The sequence below is a fragment of the Triturus cristatus genome, chromosome 12, assembly GCF_964204655.1.
Source record: "Triturus cristatus chromosome 12, aTriCri1.1, whole genome shotgun sequence".
Lineage (NCBI taxonomy): Eukaryota > Metazoa > Chordata > Amphibia > Caudata > Salamandridae > Triturus > Triturus cristatus.
This window is the reverse complement of record NC_140595.1, coordinates 847,452,169-847,476,137: the sequence shown is the minus strand read 5'-3', so window position 1 is coordinate 847,476,137 and position 23,969 is coordinate 847,452,169. Positions and strand designations below refer to the sequence as shown.

The window sequence follows — 23,969 nt, the reverse complement described above, 5'->3', positions numbered from 1 at the left end:
CCCCTCCCCCCCCCCCCCCTACACCCCCCACACCAGCGCCTTGAAACCCTCGCAGGTGAGTAGTCCGCTTACAAAACCCCTGATTGATAAATTCAATGAATCAGTAGGAGCACTTGCACTTTAGTACTGATCAGCAGTATTAACGTGTGCAGAAACAGTAAACCAGCAGAAACAGTATCGAGAGCTCCACCAAAACCAGGAGGTCGGAAGCAAAAAGACCGGGGAAACGCATTAAAAGAGGCCAAGTCTAACATGCTGTTTGTTTCATGTGAAGTGCAGTATTGCCCCTATGCCTGGGCCTGAGCTGTCCACTGACTCCAATACAATTAAATAATTGCCCAATTAATTGTAAGTGTAACTGCTGATTGCATCCCTTCCACTTACCAACACCCACGTTAAAACAGCACACACAGTCAAGCAGCCTGGATGCATTCACAAGGCTTGCAGCACCAGCGGTGCAGAGTTGGGTTCACTGTATTCTATCTCTCACACACACACGAAAGCCTTATAGATGGCCCTCCTCGTAAAGTAAAACCCATCCCTGCCACTACCTTTCCTCACGGAGCCTACATCACGTGTGGCCATACCCCGCCTTCAGGTGTACCACGCAGCACCATAGCTGCAAATGGGTAAAGGGCACACCTTTCAACACACACAACAAATGTTAATCCATTTGAAACGTCCACCCATACCTTGTGCACAGCACCAAAGCCATGAGGAAGGCAAGGGGGTGCCTCCGAGCTGCAATACCCAATGTAGCAGTAGAATGATGTACAGCAGTTTACCTCTTCGAACTAAGTAATCCTACACCTTACTCACTTAAACACAAATTATACACACTACAGTATTCCACACACTCCGTCACAATACAACCTTACCAAAACACTACACCCAGCGTATCTGGTAGAGTAGAATTGCAGTAACAGTACTGAGTGAGATACAGCGATCCTGCGTAAATGCTGGTTACATTTTACACCTCAGGGCACATACCAGTGCATGTATTTACAGATGTGTCCAGCATCGCAACAGTTGTTTTGCGAAGTGGTGAAGCCAGTTTGTCCTCCAGTTCCACTGGACCACGACTCCTAGATTTAAACGTTGGCGCCAATAACTGCCCCAATCCCCTTTAACTTACACCCCATAATAAATAGAAGGAGCTGGGGAAGATTATAGGCTGTCAATAGTTGGGAATTAGTAGGCACCTCCAATCTGGGGTATATCTGGAGTTTGGGATAGTTGAACAACTCCAATTAGAATGCAGACTGGTGCACACAGAAATGTTTCTATCAATACAGTGCTAAGTTAGAGTTTTGCATCACTGGAACTCGGAGTGCTCTCTGAACATCTTTCCAAAAGGGAAGCTTCTTTCATACGCACACTTGATTAAAAGATCCTGGACAATCTACACAGGCAGAGGTCACGCTGGGTGGTTATCTGGGAGACATAGAAGATACTGAGTGGGAGAAGTAACTGAGGGCAGCGTAAAGTTCAGCATAGGGTGTACCTGGCCAGGACATAGCTACCAAGGATGGGAATCTCCTAGTCTGATCTTTGCCTTGAAGGATGTAGCCACACTGGGGATTTCTTCCACCAGGCATGGCTTTTCCCAAACCGTGATAGTGCTGCGATAAGACTGATAGTTGTCCGGACACAGCCTAGAACTTGTGGATTGAGGGTGCTTAACATGTTTCTGGGAATATGAAACGATGACCCACTGCCACCGAGATGCACCACGACATTCTTTATCCGGAAGCAGATGCTTACTCATAGAGCTGCCGGCAGCGTGTGGGGAACTCTGAGGTGTTGTGTCTGACAGAGCGCAATTCTAACTTAAATTGGTGCATGTTAGCGGAAAATGTATATATACATAGGTAGAGCTTCACTTGAGCAACACAAGCAGTGTGTGTGCCCATGAATGAAATACAGAACTGTGTCCTCGAACTAGTGCCTGTATGGAAAAGGCAGAATGTCACACTGTGTTTGAATGTTGCGTGTATTGTGTGGTGAGAATGAAGATCAGTTTGGGAGCCCGAACTTATACCACTTTAAAAGACTAATCAGGAGATCATTGGAATTATTGTAATAAGTATATTTTTCTATGTGTTCCCTCCTTAGCTGTTGATAGTACTTTGTGCGTCTGGTTTCTCTCTAGATATGGATTTGTGAATCACAAAGGAAACCAGCTTTAGCAAGGCTAATAGGTGTCTCCTCAGTGACCTGTTGCCTTTGCCAATGCTCTTTGCCGATTCTGTGTAGCATTGGCAAAAAAAAATCAGAAAAAAGGTGCTTCTTTCCTGAGTGTGCGTTTACATGTTGACATATGCCTGCTCATGCATCACCACATATGCTCACGTAGGAAATGACGTGAGTACATTGCTTATTTACCGATCCAAGTTGGCGAACGCAGTTTGGATCGGAAATAAAAACAAATAATTTTAGTGGCTTTTTGTACTGCGTAGCAGTCTGGTAGCAAATAGCAAGGCCCTAAAAAAATCTCTCTATATATATAATTAAAAAAAAAAGTTACGGACCGCAAGGGGCTTGGGGAGCAACACAGGAGTGAGTTGGATGGGAATCAACTGGGTCTGGGTGGTGGGCCAGGGAGCAGTGGAAACCCATGGGGATCGGTGTGGAGAGACCCAAAAGAAAAAGTAACAAGCATTGGCATAGCCAATAGGTCTCGCCTTTGGGACCTTATAAATGTTTAGCCATGCAACAGTTGCATAACTAAATACTTATAAGGTCCCAGAAGCGAGACCTATTGGCTATGCCAAGCGACCTTGCGGCCGCGAAAGTGAAAGTGATTGCGGTAAAGCGCGGCGCGCGCCCGAGCACATGCACTGTGGCTCTAGGCTGGCCTGGTAGCACTTTTTGGACCCCTCGCAATAAGTCTCGCCAGACCAGCTCATGCGCTGGGTCAGGTGAGACCTAAAAATAAGCCAGGGAGAACTAGGCTAAGCTATGGAAGAGCTTGTTGGGAGTAACAAATTGGACGTGGGGCAAGTGTTTTGGGAGTGGAAAGCAGCCCTCGGGGAGAATTGAAAAACACCTGCATCCTCATGGAGGGATGAAAGAGAAAGCATAGTCCCCTTAATGTGAACTGAGGACGGATAAAAGTCGATTGTTCAAAATGATGGTAAAGAGCGCACTCCAGATGAGCGACAAATACAAGAAGAGGAAGGCAAGCCATTGAATAAGAAGAAAGCAACTCAGTGACACTACGGCCATCCGGTGGTAAGTAATGAGCAAACACTGAGCCCCCTGTATGTGTTTTTGGTATGGTCCACAAGAGGGTTTTTCCTACCGTGAGCTAAAAGCTGTCCGATAGCCGAGACGTAAAAATAAAAAATGGTTGAAAGAGAGAGATTTTAAAAATGAACGATACATCTCCGGCATGTAGCCTAAGGGAAAATGCACCTCAGGGAGACCATATGGGGCCATTCTCCTCATGTTCTGTTGTATTTAGCCCGGGAGACTCTGTAGTGAACTGCATTCTATTTTATTGCTTTGGTGAAATCAAATATGGCATCGGTTTCCCTTCAGTGGATGCGTCTCTAGCGCCTCCTCGATGTCCATAAGCTCGGACTTGCGATCTCAAACACTGCAGGGCTTCACATGCCATGTTTGGTTGGTTGCACTGCTTTTTAGGTCGAGGACTACCGGTCTGCCGAAGGCAGAACCGGAAGTCGGAAGATTTAATGTTTTCTAGAGTGGCTATTTAGCCCGCCTCTCTTTTTGCTTCTCCTCCGTTGGCTGGCTTCCTAAACGGAGGCCAGCCATTGGAGGAGAGAGCCGTCCCTCCAAATAGGCTCCGTCTTTTTCAGATTCGGGGGCGTGTTTCTTGCTGTTCTTTCCACTTTTTAGCCACGCCCTTTTAGAACAGCAGGAACACGCCCCCGAATCCGAAAAAGTTTCGGAGCTTCCATCCGCCATTTTTTCCCTATCGTCTGGCCGTGAGGATCCATCCGTCCGGCGCCGTGTTCATGCCCCATGCAAGCAAGTGTGGGATGATGCTCACTGCCGGGAGATGGCGAAGGCTGCTTCTGTGCAAGTCCCAGGATCTAGTGCCCGGGGCCGTTGTTTTTTTTTACTTCCAGCAGCGATTGGAAACGGAGATCTATCTGAAACAAGATTCAGAAAGCAAAACTTCCGGTGTTAGAAATTTGAGTGCCAGTGCTACGAAGTTCCGCCCAGCAGCTACACTCCGCCCTTGCCTCGCTGCGCGTCACTTCTTCGCGGGGCTGCGACCCTCCCACACTCCCTCAGCTTCTTCAAACAACAACCATGCAGATTTTGAGGAAAAGCGGAACGTCGCGATTTTCTTACTCTAGCAGTCTTTAAGGGAAACGGTTATTTGGATTAAGAAACGTGATACCACTTTTTTTGATACGTATCTTTCAGTAGAGGGGAGAACCTCGACATGCAGCTACACGCTGGGCTTCTCCTGCTATTTACGTCCACCCCCGAGCATCATCATTTTAACTGCGTGAAATCGCGTTTTTTCTATTGATCGTGCCTATATTGGAGAATTCCAGAATTAAATAGTAAGTGGTAACTGAGATCGTACCTAGTGCCATCGTGATTTATTATTTCTGGTCTCGTAGCGTAATTTATTCTAAAGTAACGCAGGTTTAAGTGCCCGTATTCTCTACTGGTTGTTGAAAAGCCCAATTCAAGTGGATCATGCTTGACACAGGGGCAGTTGGTAGACACCTGTGCGGACCTCTGATGTAATATGAGATCAGGTGTATGCGCGGTGTGCTTGAAGAGTGGCGTGCATTCTGTGCATGGGACAACTGGTGAGTGCTGTTATGAGAGCTCAGCTGAGATGTGCTCTTTTCGAGGTGGGCGTGTAAAAGTAACCCGTTGTTGTGAAATATCCGCTAGCACGGGGAAAACGTATTATCCCGTGGGTTGCCCTCGGAGCTTTATTTTCCGAAGACAGCCGAAGGGCAGGGTATGAATCGTGATTCTAAGGGAATAACAAACGATGCACATCGGCACTACTAATCCGCAGTTAGTATGTGCGAGTTGAGTGTCATTGAGGAGTTATAACTCTACAGTGGTCGGTGGATTTTTACATCCAGACCTTAGCAGATTCTGGAAAGTGTTAAACGTCACTTTGCATCGTGACTATGTATTGATGTGAAAGTTTGTTGTGGGTATTCGATTGAAATGCAGTGTCCGTAAAACGAAGTGACTGATTTAGTAAGTTATCTCTTTCCCCTCCCCCCGATAAATAAAGAATAACGCCATTACGAACTCTGTGTATTACAAGGTATGTTTGCATTTAATACAGTGCTCGTATCCTGAACCTAGACCTGCTAAACAGGAGGATAATATATTTTAATGAGGCTCTATTAGTATTCAAGAAACGTGGGGTGTGAGGAGGAGCAGTCAACATCGGCAGTGTCTAGACTGCTTCAAGAAAGAATAGGTCGGTGCAATCAGATCTCCCTTGTTTGTTTGCTCATCCAGTATCAGAGAGCCTGGCGGCACGGGTTTCTTATGCAAATCTCGAATTGAATAATTTTTAACACCTTCTCCCGAAAGTAAATTTATGCAGCAGGTTTGCACGCTCTTTGCATTTGGGAGACTGACACCGTATTTATGCAAAGTGTTTGTATACTCTCACCCTTTGGGAAATGTCAGGACTGCATTGGCCTAATTTGCTGAAGCATAAGTCATTCAATGCTAGTTTGAGAGTGAATGGGTGGTCTGCTGCATTGTATACAGATTGGTTCGGATGCTATTGACACGAGTACCTGATGGATTCTGATATTGTCCGGAGAAGGTGCCCATGTGTTATATTCAAAGGATTTTCGGGGATGTCCAAGTAGTTACCGGATAAGTCCTGATCTGCAAATATGTTGAGGATCGAAGGCAGATCACACTTTAAAAATGTAAGCACAGTAGAGCCACTGCTAGAGCGTCTCCTATTGATTTCCACCAACTGTATGTGAGGTTTTCATCCGACTAGTCACCAGTTCCACAAACTAACAACCTCCGCATCAAATTATTTATTTTTTTAGGTCGAGGACTACCGGTCTGCCGAAGGCAGAACCGGAAGTCGGAAGATTTAATGTTTTCTAGAGTGGCTATTTAGCCCGCCTCTCTTTTTGCTTCTCCTCCATTGGCTGTCTTCCTAAACGGAGGCCAGCCATTGGAGGAGAGAGCCGTCCCTCCAAATAGGCTCCGTCTTTTTCAGATTCGGGGGCGTGTTTCTTGCTGTTCTTTCCACTTTTTAGCCACGCCCTTTTAGAACAGCAGGAACACGCCCCCGAATCCGAAAAAGTTTCGGAGCTTCCATCCGCCATTTTTTCCCTATCGTCTGGCCGTGAGGATCCATCCGTCCGGCGCCGTGTTCATGCCCCATGCAAGCAAGTGTGGGATGATGCTCACTGCCGGGAGATGGCGAAGGCTGCTTCTGTGCAAGTCCCAGGATCTAGTGCCCGGGGCCGTTGTTTTTTTTTACTTCCAGCAGCGATTGGAAACGGAGATCTATCTGAAACAAGATTCAGAAAGCAAAACTTCCGGTGTTAGAAATTTGAGTGCCAGTGCTACGAAGTTCCGCCCAGCAGCTACACTCCGCCCTTGCCTCGCTGCGCGTCACTTCTTCGCGGGGCTGCGACCCTCCCACACTCCCTCAGCTTCTTCAAACAACAACCATGCAGATTGATTTTCTTACTCTAGCAGTCTTTAAGGGAAACGGTTATTTGGATTAAGAAACGTGATACCACTTTTTTTGATACGTATCTTTCAGTAGAGGGGAGAACCTCGACATGCAGCTACACGCTGGGCTTCTCCTGCTATTTACGTCCACCCCCGAGCATCATCTTCGTCTGAGTCCTGCCTCCATTGATGAAGAAATTCCCAGGCACCGACCGGGTCGGGCTTCAGACTGGTGGGAAAAAGCCCTTTGGGCAAAAAGGGATTCAGATCCCCCCCCACCCCGTCGTGTAACCAAGGCTCGCCTGCTGCATCTACCGGTTCTCGTTTTTGCTTCAGTATTCTCTGTGAATTCTGGGCACGTCACGTAATTTCTCCGTACTGGAAAAATGAATGCGATCTTGTGTAATGTATGTGGTGGCCATGTAACTCACCGCTGTACACACTGCGGTAGATGTTGCATTATTTAATGTTATGGAAGGTCAATTGGTTAATGAGTTAATTGCAGATGTCATTGTCTCTGTGTATCCAGAGAGAAAACTGAATTCTGGTTACTGAGCTGGACATGTTTAATTTATAGCGCGACGAGGTCCCAGGCTGCAACTGAAAGCCCTGCGAATATGCAAGTCATTTTAATTTGTTTTATTGCACACGTTATAAGATAGGCTGCTGCAAAATGTACAAAGAGATTCAGATCCCCCCCACCCCGTCGTGTAACCAAGGCTCGCCTGCTGCATCTACCGGTTCTCGTTTTTGCTTCAGTATTCTCTGTGAATTCTGGGCACGTCACGTAATTTCTCCGTACTGGAAAAATGAATGCGATCTTGTGTAATGTATGTGGTGGCCATGTAACTCACCGCTGTACACACTGCGGTAGATGTTGCATTATTTAATGTTATGGAAGGTCAGTTGGGATGAGTTAATTGCGGATGTCATTGTCTCTGTGTATCCAGAGAGAAAACTGAATTCTGGTTACTGAGCTGGACATGTTTAATTTATAGCGCGACGAGGTCCCAGGCTGCAACGGAAAGCCCTGCGAATATGCAAGTCATTTTAATTTGTTTTATTGCACACGTTATAAGATAGGCTGCTGCAAAATGTACAAAGAGATTAAAAATGAACATTCACTAAAATGTGAGGTAACACAACACCGAAGCCAAAGTTTATATGCTGCATCAAAGGGAGAGTGAAAATAGTGGCATTTCTATTAAGATATGGTGCTGTTTTTATTTCCCCCAGCACTGGCACTCTTTAGGCTACTAGGCGCTAATGCACAACCCCTTGCACCATAGTGCAAAAGTGGCAGCGTTCTCTCATGCATAGGCTTTGTACTGGAAGGATATCCTTCCAGTATAAAAACTATGCTTTAATTGAGGGGTCTCTGACAAGAGCCATTTCTGACTGCTGAAAATAGCCCAAGTCACAAATGACTCTGACAGTTGTTGCAGTAGCGACCACTTTAGAGACAATCACAATAGTGACCACCCCTTCTAAGTTTCCTTTGAGATATATAAACAGTGACCATCCAGCTGTATGTCACTATATTGAGTGATGCCAAAAGACCACATCCAGAATATTGACGAATACAATAACATGAAGGTTCATACATATAGGTAAGTATAGATTTGCAATTCTAAACTCCACATCTGCACTCCTTGAAGCTGTATACATCTTCAAGATAAATAGATGTGGAGTTAAGAATGTAACTAACATTATACTTATTTATACTTACTTTCATGAAATTGCGGTAGTCTACAGTCTGGAACAATATTTTGACTGGGCGATATTTAAAATTCTATTTTGTAGTAGAACACCTCCCACCCAAGTGCCTAAGACCGAGTTATTAACAGCAATTTCAAGGAAAGCTTTTTCCTAATCAAATGCCTTCTCATGATTAATGAAATAACCACTGCAGTGCCCATTAGCACAGAGGAAGAAACTAAAAGCTATACATTTCTACAATTCGGTATTATCATTCAAAGACCAGCTTAAATATATTTTAGATTTTCATTATTTTGTTTTTAAATACCAGCATATCTCAAAATGTGAGATATTGGTTTTCTATCAAATACACACTTTAAAAAAACTTTTGCGTAGAAAATCAGATTTCATGCATGATCATTAAAAGTCAACTTGTCATTTCCCTAGTACAAATGCATCACACAGACAGATTACGTCTCACCTGTCCAGAGTTTACCATCACTCACCTGGGATGCCTTCCATAGTGCCGAAGATGGCTACATCATATCAAGTATGCACTCCATTATGTCAGGACTACAGTTGTGCCACTGCCGCTTACCATAATTCTAACAAACCCCACATGTCAGCATTGGACATTTTTCCAACAATAGCCACAATTTTTGATAGATTGCAACCATTGGGCCAAGCATACCCAAGATATGGCAAGGATAGTTACCATGATTAGTCCAAGAATGCCTGGCATGTGTCAAGATTTACTATTATTATGCCAGTGTCAACATTATGTCAATAATAGGCAACATTTTGCAAGACATTAAAGCCCTTATATTTGGGGCACATGATACATTTGGTGTTCCCTGACAACACGACCATCTTCCAGGAAGAGGAAATGCCTTTCACGAAGGGTCACAACACCAGACAGATATACAACCTATATATAAAACATATATGTGCATGCACACACACCCTGAAACATTTAAACAAATACGCTTACATACTTGCACCACTCGCATTACCTAAAACAAACAGTGCCGTTACTTGACTCCACTCTCACTCCAGCCATAGCTCTACCTGGCTACAGGATGGCTAACATATGGTTCTCACACATTTCCATTCTGTCTCAGGTAGTCCCGCACACGTTAGCGACTCCAGTTTGGCTATTGCACTTTTTTTCTGGTCCGATTTTCACACACATTGTATGACTGATAGAGTGGGGCTTTTAAAGTGACCATTTTGTATGTGACTGATTGAGAGTGAAGACAGGTAGCCATGTTGCAGGTACTGTCACAGTGTGTGTTTGTAAGCATGTAGCACTGCCATTGGTTTGACTACAGATCACGCCAAGGATACAGAGTTGTGTAGCGTTGCCTTCTTTAATAGGGTTAGATCTTCTAAGTTATGTACTATGCTGCGCTGTACTTTAGGGAGCTACTTCCAGGGTACTGGTGAGCTACTGGTAGCTCTCGAGCTATCCGTTGGAGACCCCTGCTTTAATACTTTTCCCACTATGAATGTGTGCTGTACAGTGCAACACACATGTAAAGATTGAAAAGTTAAGGCAAAGAGGTATGCCATCCAGCGATAATAATATCACCTAATGCCATAAAAGGCATTTGATTCCCTTGAATGGCCTTTTTTCGGGATGATATTACAACAGATGGGCTACACCCCTGAATTTATGTCCGTACACAACCAATGGCAGTTAGAGTAAACTGTTGCCAGTGCTGTCCCTAGATGTGATTTTTAGGGGCACACACTGGGCCATAGATAACAAGCATTTACAATGCAACGGTCCCGGCATTGTTAAAGTTAGAGCTATTGGCAGTGCTCATGACAATGCCGTTTCTTTAAATGTTTTAAAAACAAAAACATAAACAAAAATAAGGTCATGAGCAATGCCAATAGCTCTAACTTTACCAATGCCGAGACCATTGCATTGTAAATGCTTGTTGTAAATGAAGTACGTCCCTTGTAGGTAATCAGTCCAGTAGCCAGCAGTGTAGATTTTATAAGGTTTTTTCACTTACAAATGGGATGGTAACTAATGTGCCCCACTGTGGGCAGCGTCCTGCTGCTCAGCCCCACACAGTCCAACTGAGCACTCTTCCGAACCATGCACTCAAGAACATTCTATCACAACACATTCACACAGGCTGGGCAGCAAGAACTAGGGGACCAAAGGATATAACACTTCCCATCTCCCCCCCCTCCCCCCCCCCCCACACTTTTGAACTTTATCTAGTCTCCCCGAACCACCCACCCACATCATCTTAATGCAGCGCTTGTGCCTGCCTGCTCTGGCCAGGTCTGCTGTTTGGGAGAGTTGAAGGCTAAGAGTGGCGACCCCTAGACAGGGGAGACATACTCTTGAGTGTGACATTGGAGAGACTGTCTGGGCCTGATCCAGATGGGAGCTCCAGGCGTGGATGGTTCAAGGAGACGTGTGGTGGTGGGAGATACTACTCCTAGGCTCTACCCTGTGTTCTGGCAGCATGAGCGAGGTACCTTCGCTGCTTGCTTGTCCTGCTGTTACATCTGGAATGGACCCACACATTGTCTGGGTCCACGGTTGTCCGTTCCCATACGCATTTCAAACCTTTGTGGTGCTGCACCACGTGCTGCGGCTTCTGCACAGATTGTAGAAGGCAGCTTTTTCCTTGCTGTATTGTTTATGTACAAGGCCCTTGACCTCGACTGGCACTGATACCTGCCACCCTCGCTTCTGGGTGGAGATTTTGGAAAGTTCGTGCAGTGTGCGCCATTCGTCCCCTCATACTTATGAGTACTTTTATCCGTACAACATGTCTTGGGCCAATAGCTCTTGCCATTGAGAGGGCTGAAGGGTGCGTGGTCAGACCCTGCTTTAGACTGACGGTTGTTTGCGATGAAGCCCTGCCCTGGGCTGTTCCTTGTAACATTAGTAAGACTTGAGATGTTCAGCGCAAGGAGCACTTAAATATAGAAGTGCCTGGCCCAACTGCCTCATAGCAGATGACTCTGAAGGCAAGAGCACCTTTAACATATGGTCAGTGAATGTCATCACACCTCGGCTTGAAGCGAGCGCCTTAGGGCCTCAACCTTCATAATGCGAACAGTGAAGGCGGAGGCCGCTCTATGAATGCTACAAAGGTACAACTCTTCCTGAAACTCCACACCCTGCTTTGTATTTTGAACTCTAAGCTCGCTGCTTCAGCCAGTTTGAAAGTGTTTGTGAGTTGTGTAACACTTGTCTCCATCAAGAGGTATCTAGGTTACCTCTCCAGAGGCTGTCTGTGAATCCCCAGGTGACTGCACCTCTTGTGCACCAGAAGGGTTCATGCATTCCTTACTGGAGCTGCCGACGATGGACATAAATTCTGAAATTACATTCACAGTATGTAATGTGTGGGCTCACAAGCACACCTTCTCAAAATGACATAGCTAGAGGGTAAAATACAGCCCTTTCTGTGTGGGCTGTCCTGCATCTGAACTGTTGGTTATTCTAGTGCATGGCACCAGGCGGAGTACCAATAAAGCCAGTGCTGGCGCGTAAGTACATATGAGTTTGGAAGCTGGGAGGAGATGGCCCTCCTTCTATGGCACGGGTAATGGGCAGAGGAAAACAAGGCACCAAAGATCAGGTAAAAGCACCCTGTTTTCATTCATCTGCAGCTTTATAACCGAAGGAAAAGGTCCACTGAACTGACCAAGCAGTTTTCTGAGGCTCCTTACAAATCCAGACCAGTGGCATAACAAGGGCCCTGACGCTCTACTGTGAGCAAGACAAAGATCCCCTCTGCCTCCAGTTCTGTGGTAGAAGACAGCCGTAGTTTGGGGGCAGTAAACACACCAGCCCCTGCACTTCACACACCTGGCCAGACCCATAAACACTCAACATAGTGTCCCTCTCACACACCCAAAAATCTATTTTCTAGCTAATCCCACCCATCAACCTACCAATATGTGGTTAAAGTACACAACTCTGGGGCACAAAAACATCCTGCATGCTGAGGCGTAGGGCCGTGGCCTCTGCCAGACACACTGCACCAAACTTGCATCTACTTGTGTGTACTTGGTGCTCTGTAGGTCTTTAAACTCTGCGGTATAAAGGATGTTTTATGCTAATTCCAAACCCGTTGTTGATGCCATATCGACGCTTAATGTTGTAGTGCAGCATGAACCGTGTCTCTCTTTGCTGACATAGTTGAAGCTTTATGATCCCACTGTACTGCGCGGAGTCCGTTCGCTGCCTCCATTTCTGCAGGACATATTGTGCTGTTTCTCCTTGCTGATGTAGTTGCTGTTTTGAATGATTTTACTTTCAATAGGCCACACTACACCGTTCTCCTTGCTGATGTAGTTTGTAGTGTGGTGGATCATCAGGGCAAACTACACTCCTGTTTCTTTATTTGGCCAACTACACTCCTGTTTCTTTATTTGGCCTAATGGTACTGCAGTTTCTGCAGGACATATTGCATTGTGTCTCTTTGTTGACATAGATTATGCTGCATTGGAGTGGCATTTCTGCAAGGCATTGAAAATATGTTGTGTTTCAGGTTTACTCGCTGCCAGCCATGCTGAAATTGAGAGCCATTTGGAAATGGGGCGGAAACTGTTGGCTGCCGGGCAGTTGGCTGAAGCACTTTCACACTACCACTCTGCAGTAGGTGAGTAGAACTGCACTTGGCCTCTTTGCCTGGAGCAAAAACGGTGGGTAGTGAAGAACATCTTGGAGTAGAGTAATTGAGGATGTTTTCCTGGCAGGGTGAGTTTCCTCTTTGTGTGCAGCGTGGGGCATATGTGTGTGTGTGTGCAGTGTAGGGCATGTGTGTGTTTGTGTGCAACGTGGGGCACGTGTGTGTGCAGCGTGAGGCTTTGTGTGCAGCATAGGGCGTGTGTGCGCAGTGTGTATCGTGTGTGCAGCGTGAGGCATGTCTATGGGCCATGTGTACAGCGTGGGGTGTGGGTGTGTCTCGGCAGTGCATCCGTGTCCAGCCAGCAGGAGATGCTCCCCATCCGGACCAGAAACACTGCAAGTCTGTGGGCTGTAAGGGAAGCATGTGAGGTGGGGGGGGGGCGATGTGACCCAACATTAGGGGTATCTTTGGGGCTGTAAGGGAGGTGTGCGTGTGAGGGGTAAAGATGTGGCCCGAGAGTAGGGATACCTGTGGGGCTGTACAGATAGCATTTCTGTAGTGCCGCAAATGACGTATTTGTACACTTCTTTGTGGGAGCAATGGTGACCTTTCTGATGCTCGAGTACCACTAATTCCAGTGGTATTGTGTGTGAGGTGTGGCTAGCGCAATGAAGGTGACATGTTTCCAGAAGTTTTCTATGTTAAAGGACATCCAATCTGCCCTATATATGTTCGATTTGGAACGTATTATAATTGAGTATTGGGGTCCCTGTTTAAGGGAACAGTCACAAGCAACCCAGCATGGACCATACTGCAATTGCAGAGAGTCTGAGGCCTTCGTTTGTGGGGGGCACTGGCAGAATCGACTGCAGCAGTGCAGACGATTGAAGGAAACCCTTGGGAGTGAGTGCAGGTACAGTACGGTGTAGGAAGTGCAGGCGAAGTCTGGCCTGGTAGTTGACCGCCTCGGAGGGAGTCCAGCAGGCTCGCCCCCGGACTGGGAGGACCCGAGGCCCGCGATGGAGCAGCCCGGTAATGGCTCCAGCTGCACCATGCCAGTCTTCTGAAGCCTCCCGAAGGGGTGAGAATCTGGCGGCTCACCTGGGTAACCTGTGCTGGACCGCAGCTGCCCGTGGAGGCTTGGCTGCGGGTGAGCTCGGGGCATCGAGTACCTGTAGGGAGGGTCGAGTTTTGGGGGGGCGTAGCCACTTAGTAGTGCATACCCCTTGCTCCCCGCTCTGTTCTTGTAAGTGGCTCTTGGATTACCAACCCTTTGTTCACGTATTCCACACCGGCCGTCCTCTGAACTGCTCCTTCTGTTATCGGATCATCTTTGGGCTGGTTCCCCAACCTTCTCTCGGACAGTCCACTTCCTTCCAAAGGCTGCTTGTGGATTTCCTTGGATGTGCTAACGGGCTGACCGGAGGCCCTTACTGGTTTGTGTGTGCCGCCACTGGGGTGGGAATTGGTCCTCCAGCAACATCACTGCCTGCAGGGAGGCAGAGCTACAGCCTCCCCGATGCCACAAGAGCCCCAGGAGACTCCTGCAGCAAAGGACACGCGCGGCGTGCTGGCTGCACCGGGTCAAGGGCTGAGCCAGTCTGCACCCGTCCGAGGCTGGATCCACCCTCCTTAGTTTATGTTATCAATAGAGGAGAATTTCGTCCCAGGACTGAAGATACATGACCTGGGAAGAACACTCTGACCTCTTGCTTTTGTATCCAGAGTTAGTCTTAAATTAAGGTGATGCCAACATGGTCAAGCTCAAACTCCCTTAAGTGCATGGAGGGAAAGGTTTAAAGCCAATAGAATCCTCTAACGCTATCACTAATTATCTCACCAATGCCGTGGGTCCGTTGAATAGCAAAATAATTAATGCTGAAGAGAGGCTGGCTGTGAGAAAAACTGCACAGTGCAATGGAAGAGGCTGATAAAGAGAATGTTTTATTAGAACCAGGGCCTGTGGGTAAGAGGACAGCCAATAATGACCCAAAACTGCTTCAGGCCCCTTGTCTCTCATGATCCTCTTCTTAGGGAAGAATCTCTTAATAGTGAACCAACCCTAACCCCGGCAAAGAAAAGTTACCAACCATCGGCTTTGTTGGTCCCCGGCCTAAACAGGGGGACAGCAGGTACTAGGGCCAGTGGGACAACTAGCGCTTCTAAAGGGTATCAAAAAGAGAAGATACCAAAATCAGTGAAAACCCCAGAATCAACACTAAAGAAGTTACATATCGAAATAGAGAACTCGAAGGAAAAATTCCAGAATGATCTGAAGGAAATTAAGGACAGGAGCTCTATTTTGGGGAAAACTGTAAGAGAAATCCTAACACTGATTAAGAGGTCCGAACTATCCGTTGTCACTATTACTGATGAGGTTGCCCCAATTACTGATAATCCCCACCTACCTCTTATCTCTTGTTCTGTTCTCTAGCAACCACCGCACGAGAGAATAACTACCTCGCACACTGCAGCTTGTGAAAATACTATTTTGCATCTTCCACCAGAAGCAATCCCATATGTTATTGTACTAAGAAATGTCCTTAAATTCCTTCCACACTCAACACAGTCATGAAGTGATTTGAAAAATAAGGTGATTCACTGGTTGGCCGAACGGTCGTGGGATACAAATCTTTTATTTCAATAGGTGATAATGGTAAGAAGGGTAGATTGGATAGGCCCTTCCAGAAAAGCCGACCAGGGGGATTGTACTGTTGTGAATTTTCGTACTCCTAAGGTAGACAAATTCCTTCTTTTTGGACTTAATTGTAGGTACATCCCTAAGGGGAATACACGAGGGAATATCATGGCTGAACCGCTCTGTTTCTGTTACACATCTAACATGTTTTCCTATATACACACAGGCCTTGTCCAGTCGGGACCCCCTTATCAACCCGATTCAATGCCTAAATCTAGCATGCTCATAACTGTTCCAACATCTACAGATTTGCTCCCCTTTCCCACTGTGAGGAACAGCATTGACTCCAGAGGCTAGTTGAGTCTAATCCCATTGCTATTCAACCTGTAAAGCAGGGTCCAGTAACGATGGATGGCGGGGTGCTTCCTGGCAGTAATCATGATAGTACCCACCTTGTAGTCGGGTCTTGGAACATTGCGGGGGTAGGAACTAAATTGGGGGAACTCAGAATGGCTGGATAAAATGAAATCGCCCCATTTAGTCTGTTTACTTGAAACATGGGCCGTGTAGGATTTTAATGTGAAAGGGTACACCCCTTTATTATAACCCCTGCCACCCCCTCAGAGGCTCGATGGGCTAAGGGTGGCTTAGCCCTTTTAATGTCCACAACCGCCCTATTGATACTAAAAATCCTACTCCAGTTCACCCTTTTTCAGTTTTCTTCATTTAGAGACTGATGAACATTTGAATATTGTCCTGGCCAATCATTAGAACAATGGTTTTGATAACACTAAATTTAGGGCTATTCCCGATCTAGGCAGGAAGATGGAATCTTTCATGAGCCTGATCAAGGATGATTATATTTTAATTTTAGTAGGGAATTTAATATATGTAGATGCGACAGGTTAGAGGCTAAAAATTATGGCAAACTAAAAGATAATGAGGTGATGTTACATTTTCCCCACAATTCGCATGGGGAGGCCTTTAATAAAATCATGTTTAAATTTAACTTTGAGTTATTAGAATATTTATCCGAGCCAGGGAAGCCACTAATACCCACCTTTCAAGGAAGTGTCCATAGCTCTGCTATTGACCATGTTTTAGTTTCTGGGTTTAGTGGATTCTTTTAGGGTCACCCCAAGGTCTTTTAGTGATCATCACCCTTTGACATTGGTTTTTATATTAAAACCTCCCATTTTAATGGCCCGCAATCTGCGAATCACAGAGAAATTCAGTCCAAAAACAGTATTAGTCTTAGATGGTCAAATGTAAATGGCATCCCCATTTTAGAAAAGGTTATGGAGAAACACCTCAGCAATGGTTATACGCTTGCCAGCGAGACCGCCTCACCATGCTTTGTTATTGGTGCTTTCTTTAAGCTAATGTCAGGAATAGCAGGCAAGCTGAGATCTACGAGTAGGAGCACAGAAAAAAGATTCAGGGGTGGTATGATCATAATTGCTCTGTTTCAAATAGGAACCTGAGGAGAGCTTTATAAGAAATACCGAGGGATAAGGATGAAATCCTTAAATTGAGAGCTGCTTCTAATCAAGCCTTTTTCAATAGGAAACAAGCATTTGCAATGCAATAGGTCTCGCATTACTCAAAGTTTGAGTTATTTGTGTTGCATAATTATTTGCAAAGCCAATAGCTCAAACTTTCAGTAATGCAAGACTTATTGCATTGCAAATGCTTTACCTTTGGTATAATCGCGGCACCCGCGCTTTACTTTTAATGTTATGAGTAAAGCGCAGGTGCCGCGATTATACCAAAAGTAAAGAAATAGATGTTTTTTTCTATTTCTTTACCTTTGGTATAATCGCGGCACCCTCGCTTTACTTATAACATTAAAAGTAAAGCGCGGGTGCTGCGCTTATACCAAAAGTAAAGAAAAACAAGTGGCGCGCGCGTCACGCCTGTGTCTGGGCACGATCATAGCTCCTCCCACGGCCTATTGGTGTCTATTACGCGCTTGGTGCGCGTAATAGACACCAATAGACCATGGGAGGAGATATGCGTGCACCTCTGGCCAATTGCGTGCAGTCTTTTAGAATAAGACTCACGCAAAGGCCAATGGGGGAGCTGAAATGGAAACGGACACGCACGAGTGTGTGCAATTCCTAGGTTAGCTTGATTTCCCTGTTTTTCACCTACTAAAGGTCTCGCGACCTGCGCGAGCACTGCTGCGCAGTGCAACGCAGGTCGCAAGACCTAAAAGCAGAGATTCAAGATCAGTCCTGGGCTAATCTATTACAGGCCAGGCGGCAACTAACGATAGCCTTTTTTGGAAACCCTTAAATCAAGATATAGTGACCCTTAGGATTGAAGCTCTTGTACAATAAGAGGACTGGATAAATCCTTTTGGAGCGATTTTTCGTTTTTTTTTTTTTATTTTTTTTTTTATTTTTTTTTTATTTTACCTCCATAAACTTGCGATAGAGCTACCTTCAACAGTAGTACTGATAACCGGTGCAGTATACTTACCTCACATAAGCTTAGATGAGGTCATTAACGCTCTAAATAAACCGGCTGACACAAAAGCCCCAGACCCTGTTGAGGTGCCGATAGATAATCTTAAGTCACATGTCACCTTATGGGCCCCACTTTAACACAAGTGTGTAATGCCGTAGTCGGTAGTTTCCCTCCTGCTACTTGGACCGAAAGTACCATGTCCCTATTTTTAACAAGGGAGATAGGAGAGATCCTAGATGCTGCTACCCAATATTCCTCCTGGACTCTACTGCCAAATTGATTGGCAGAATCCTATTGGAGAGGCTAGAAATGTGTGGGGGGCTGAAAAACATATCATTATGGACACACAATATGGGTTCAGGAGGGATGTTGGTAAGATGGAACAATGTGTTATCTACATCTCCTCAGTAATAAACATACTGTAGCAAAAGAGGGACATATACACTTATGATTTGCAGATTTAAGCAGTGTGTTCGATTTGATGAGCCGCGCTAAGCTTTACAAAACTGTGACAGAGATGGGTGCCCCTACAGGGATTATTGCATTCCTGTCACAACTGTACGCCTGCCTGTCTGCCCGAGTACATTATGGGCCAAAGGGGAAATGTAAACAAATACATACATACAAATACATATTTTTCTTTTTTTTTTAAACATTTGCAGTGAAATCCCTGAGGAAGGGCAGATAAATTGCCCGAAATGCATTGGATTAAGAATGTTAAAGTGTACTCGTCGTGTTGCAGGAAGAAAAGGCCTGTACGGGCAAATTGCAACATTTAAAAAATTGAGAACACATTGAACGGTCACACTTGTGATTGTCACCTCAGAACTACATTTTCTAAAGGATTGGATTTTGGCAATAAAGGAAAAAGTAAATGAAAAAACGAAGTAACCTTTTTTTTAAGGCATTCAGCTGTGCGTCCGAAAATGAGCACCAAGACATGACGCTCCACTCTTGTTTGAATTGCCAAAGGGGAAATGTACCTCCTGCTTCAAGGTTTAACACTGGATACGCCAAGGGTGTGTTCTTGCCCCCTGCTGTTTTCATAATATATTAACGAGGTGGACAAGACACTGCAAAAAATGGAGGCAGATGCACCTAGGGTTAAAAACCACCCAACTCTAATCCTACTATACGCCGATGATGCAGTTCTGATCTCTAGAACCGCAAATGGACTGCAGCTCTTGATTGATGCCTTTGTTTAATACATGGAAGATAAAGATATGAAAATTAATTTAAAGTAAACATTTACTATGGTGTGTGGACGGGGGGATCCAAAAAGAGGTCACATCACATCAAGGGAGAGCGATTGGCCGATACCCAAAATGTTCCATATCTTGGACGCGGCTGACAGGTCCAGGAGCACCAAGGCCTGAGGGACGCCCTTGTCTGCGTTTGCTCTCAAGGTGTCCAGTACCACGAGGATTACAGACTCAGTTGAGTGAGCGAGCCAGAAGCCAGCTAGATTTGGCTCTAGGTGTTCCGACTGTTCGATGAAATTAGAGAGGCACCTAGCAACGTGGGCCTCTAGAATCTTGGCCTAAAATGGGAGGCGAGAGATGGGGCGATAATTAGAAGGATTCAGGGGGTCAGCTCCTGGTTGTTTTAATAGAGGGAACATTATTGCGTTCTTGAAGGCAGTAGGAACCTTGCCTTGTAGAAGAAACTTGTTTAGGAAGAGGAGCACGCTGTGAGGAAGGGAGGACAAGGCGTCCCTTAGAACGCAAGGTGGGCAGCAGTCATTAGGGGTGCCATATTTAACGAGAGCCATCAAATCTGATAGGATCTGAGGACTTATTACAGTGAAGTGATCCATGGTCGCTGAATTAGTTGACCGGTTGTCCAAGTGTTCCGTGCTAAGGGTAGTAGGAATGCTCGCTTTGATAATGGAGATTTTGTCCCCAAAAATGTGTTTCGAAGAGTTACATAAATCTTGGGTAGGTGTCTGATTGGGAAGAGTTCTCTCAGCGTTGCAGAGGTCATTACCTATAGTGAAGAGTTCCTTCAGCTTATTATGGGCATTTAATATTCTCGCCGATAAATAGGTCGCTTTGACTTCAGTATGGCTTTCTTATACTCTTTACGAGCTAGTGAAAACTGCAGTTTGTCTTCAATGGAGTATCTTAGCCTCCATTTTCTTACTTTTTGACGGAGCTCGAGTTTTTGTTTTTTTAGCTCGGTGGTAAACCATTTATGGGCATTTATATGGCGAGCGCGTGTGAATTTAGTAAGTGGTGCATGAGCATTGCAAGCCATTAGTAGCCAGTCCGTGATGTTCTCTTCCATAGTGTTAACATCGGGGTTAAAGATGGGTGCTGATCTGGCCAAGGTATCGGCAAATCCCAGTTTATCGAGGGTCCCCCACTTTCTAGTCCCACCTCCCACAGCCGTGGGGGTCTTTATCTTAGAGTTGATAGTGGCTATAAATTTAATTAAATGGTGGTCAGACCATATACAGGGTGAGATTGTGGGCACCGTCAATATAAGGTTAGAGGACCAAATTTGGTCCAGAGTGTGTCCCTTTACATGGTTGGGGGGGAGGATAAGTGTTGGACCAGATTCAAGTTGGAAAGTAGTTCAGATAATTCTACGGCATGTGGCCCACCGAAGGCATCGTTAAACCAATAATTGAAGTCACCTATAAGCATCACATTAGCGTAGTTCGTAACAAGGTTGTCCATTTGTTCACTCAAGGAGAGAGGGAAGGTAGACATGGCCTGAGGGGGTCGGTAGATAAGCACAAAGATGAGAGAGCCGGTTCTGGCATCAAGTTTAATAACGATATTCTCTACCTCTGGAAGATCAAGAGGAGTGATGCTGGTGAACTTGTAGTGTTTGTGTATGATAGCGGCTACACCGCCACCAATATTACCTGAGGGCCGATTAGCAGACAAGATATAATAATCCGAGGGGAGTGCCGCTAAGATGTCCGTCGTAGAATCCTGGGTAAGCCAGGTTTCTGTAACCAGAAGGACATCTGGTTTTTCAGAGGTAAGCAGCAGAAAGATGTCTAACTGGTGTTTAACCAGAGAGCAAGTGTCGAGATAGAGGATGCGCAGGGCGGTCTGATTTGCTGTTGTGGGGGCGGGGGATTATGGGAAGTGGGGGAAGGGAGGACTGCATGGCGGCACTGAGTTTGATAAATATGCTATCCATGATGCGATTTTAGGCAACAGGGTCAAGGGGGGACAGAATTTGGCTAATGATCGGAGTGTCCTAGAGGAATATTTGATCATTTGACCATAGTTTATGGCCCCTGGTCCCGTCAGGGCTCGGACGGGCGTAGACGGGCTTGCCTTTGGCGCGCCCAATGCGCGTGTCCGCTGCGCTCCCGTGCTGCGGCGTGCATTTGTGCCTGGGCCCCGCCTCTTACGGCCAATTGGCTACGGCCTAGGGGTGGAGTGTAGCAGAGCACGAGGGAATTACAGGCAGGAGTCAGCGAGCACAATTTCTAAGTAAGGTTTGATTGTTTTTTTGAAAAATGACAGATTCTAAAATAACATTTCACAATTCTAAAACACTGCACTATCAGCAGCAGGTCTGCGCGGAAACACAAAGCAAGATTGTCCGCTCCTGCGCTGCGGCGAGCTTTTGTGCCTGGGCCCCACCTCGGACTCTTCCTCCTCCTTGCGGCCAATTGGCTTAGGCCTAGGGGCAGAGAGTACCAGAGCGCGAGGGAATTACTGTCAGGAGTCAGCGAGCACAATTTCTAAGTAAGGTTTGTTTGTTTTTTTGAAAAAATGACAGATTCTAAAATAACATTTCACAATTCTAAAACACTGCGCTATCAGCAGAAGGTCTGCGCGGCAACACCAAGCAAGTAATGCACTTGCAAATGGGAAGTGGTCTGCAGGGGACCCCTTCGCAAATGCTTGCAAAATACTTTTTTAAGGGCAGTTTAGGTGTTTTTCATTTTTTTAAAATGCATCCTGTTTTCCTGCTTTATTAAAAAGCAGTCCCAGACATGGTGGTCTGCTGAGCCCAGCAGGCCACCATCCTGGGGAGGGCCTGTCATTCCCAATGGGCTCGCAAATTGCAAGAGGCTCATTAATATTAATGAGCCTTGCAATTAGCGACCCCATTGGGAATCTCAAAACAGTGTAAACACACTGTTGTGCATTTCATTTAGCGCCTCGCAAATTGTAAAGCGCTAAATGAAAGGGTCGTGCATCTGGCCGCAAGTCATTCTAATGGGAAAAATAGAGGTAGATAGGGACAAGAGCAGTAAGTCCACTGTCCGTAATTACTGCTCAGGCCCTGTAGGAGAGTAGGATCTGCACTTATGTTGCCCCCACTTTTTTTTTCTGATGTATACACTGGTTTCTGACTATAGTCTGGCTGGGTCCCTGCTAATCAGGGCCCCAGTCTCACTGATCTCTCTAAAACAACTTGGTGTGCATATTAGATGCACTAGTAATTGGATACTGTGGTACCTTATGAGCCCCTAGTATATGGTACCTTGGGTACCTAGGGCATTGGTACTTCGCAGGCCTACCAGGGGCTGCAGCATGTATTATGCCACCCCTGGGAAGCATTCACAATCTGACACCACAGGCCTGCTACTGCAGCCTGTGTGAGGTAGTGTTAGCACTCCTCACTGAGGTATAGGTTCCTATATCTCACCATACACACACATATAAACCTATCAGTCACCTCTCTAGCAGGCCCTAACAATGCTGAGGGCAGGGTGCTTGGTTTACTATGTGAGGGGGTGCTTCTGCCTGAGCAGGACCCCTCTGCAGCTAGCAGAGTCTATTCTCTACTGCTGTTTGTGGATGCGGTTAAACCATATACTCTTAAGCGCATTATAACCTCGCGGTAAATGCTAACTTTGGGATGACTGCATCAAAACATGTCGTGTTTGGTGTCAAACAACTTGGAATCATACACCCACACCAGTAACTAGTGTGGGAGTATGATCCCACCCTTCTAGAGGGGACGACATGTACCCACTGTACTAAACGGTAGAAATCTTCTAGAGCCCTGGCATCACAAAATGGATGCCACCAGCACAGACACCGGGCTGCCCTCCTGCTGCTGACCGAACTCGCAGTGGAGGAAGCCCAACAAAGGGTATCCTGTCACAGGGAGGTGTTACCACCTCCCAGACAGGATTTAGTGTATTGGAGCTGGGTAGGTGCACTCTTAGAGTGCTTTGAAGTCCTGCACTGGGGGAGCAGTAGGCTCCTCTGTGCATATGCCAGCTCAAACCGGTTCAGGGGCTACCTGCCCCTGCTGTGGCGCGAAACTGGACAAAGGGAAGTGGGTGTAACCACCCACTACCCTGACCCTACTAGAGGAGTGGTCATAGAGCTAGTCCCTTCCCTATCTTCACTATAAGAGACCAAGCATTGCCAATGCAATTCAGATTACACCTGGACGACGCTCTACAAAGAAGAATCCTGGCCCTTCGACGTTCCACTATCTCTGGAAGACTGAAGAATCTCCCTTGGAGTCAAGGAGTGACTCACCTGCTTGGCAGGCACCAGTAACTTGATCAACTGTTGCAAACTTCACCGCTCCCGCCGGAGTCCGAATTCCCTGCGTCCCCTGAAGCGGATTTCCTGACCTCTCGGCGGCCATTTTGAGTCCCCAGCGAAGCTGTGGCATCTGGACCCCACGAGTTACGAGGAACAGCAATACCAGGGAACCGTGCACTGATTTCGAGTGCAAACCCTAAACAACGTTCTACGAACTTGTGCTTTGGACCATCTGTAGTCCAAGTCCCTAGCAGGTCTGGTACCGAAAATCAGCGGCCTACCCCGTCCCGAGTGACCGTGGGCTCCTGTGGAACTTTTCCTGCAAAGGCGTCTTCGCGGTTACTTGCCCGTTGGCTAGTGACTCACCTGAAGACTTTCTCATCGACTTCAAGGGTT

At 46.2% G+C, this 23,969-nt stretch overlaps 1 protein-coding gene across 1 annotated transcript in view; it reads left to right on the top strand.

Annotated features, from left to right (window-relative positions):
- LOC146783063 (dnaJ homolog subfamily C member 3-like) overlaps positions 1-23,969 on the top strand; it is a 206,076-nt gene that overhangs the window by 23,148 nt on the left and 158,959 nt on the right. Inside the window, exon 2 of the mRNA XM_085639056.1 lies at positions 12,903-13,013. Within this exon, the coding sequence (XP_085495182.1) occupies positions 12,903-13,013 (111 nt within the window). The remainder of the gene's footprint in view (positions 1-12,902; positions 13,014-23,969) is intronic.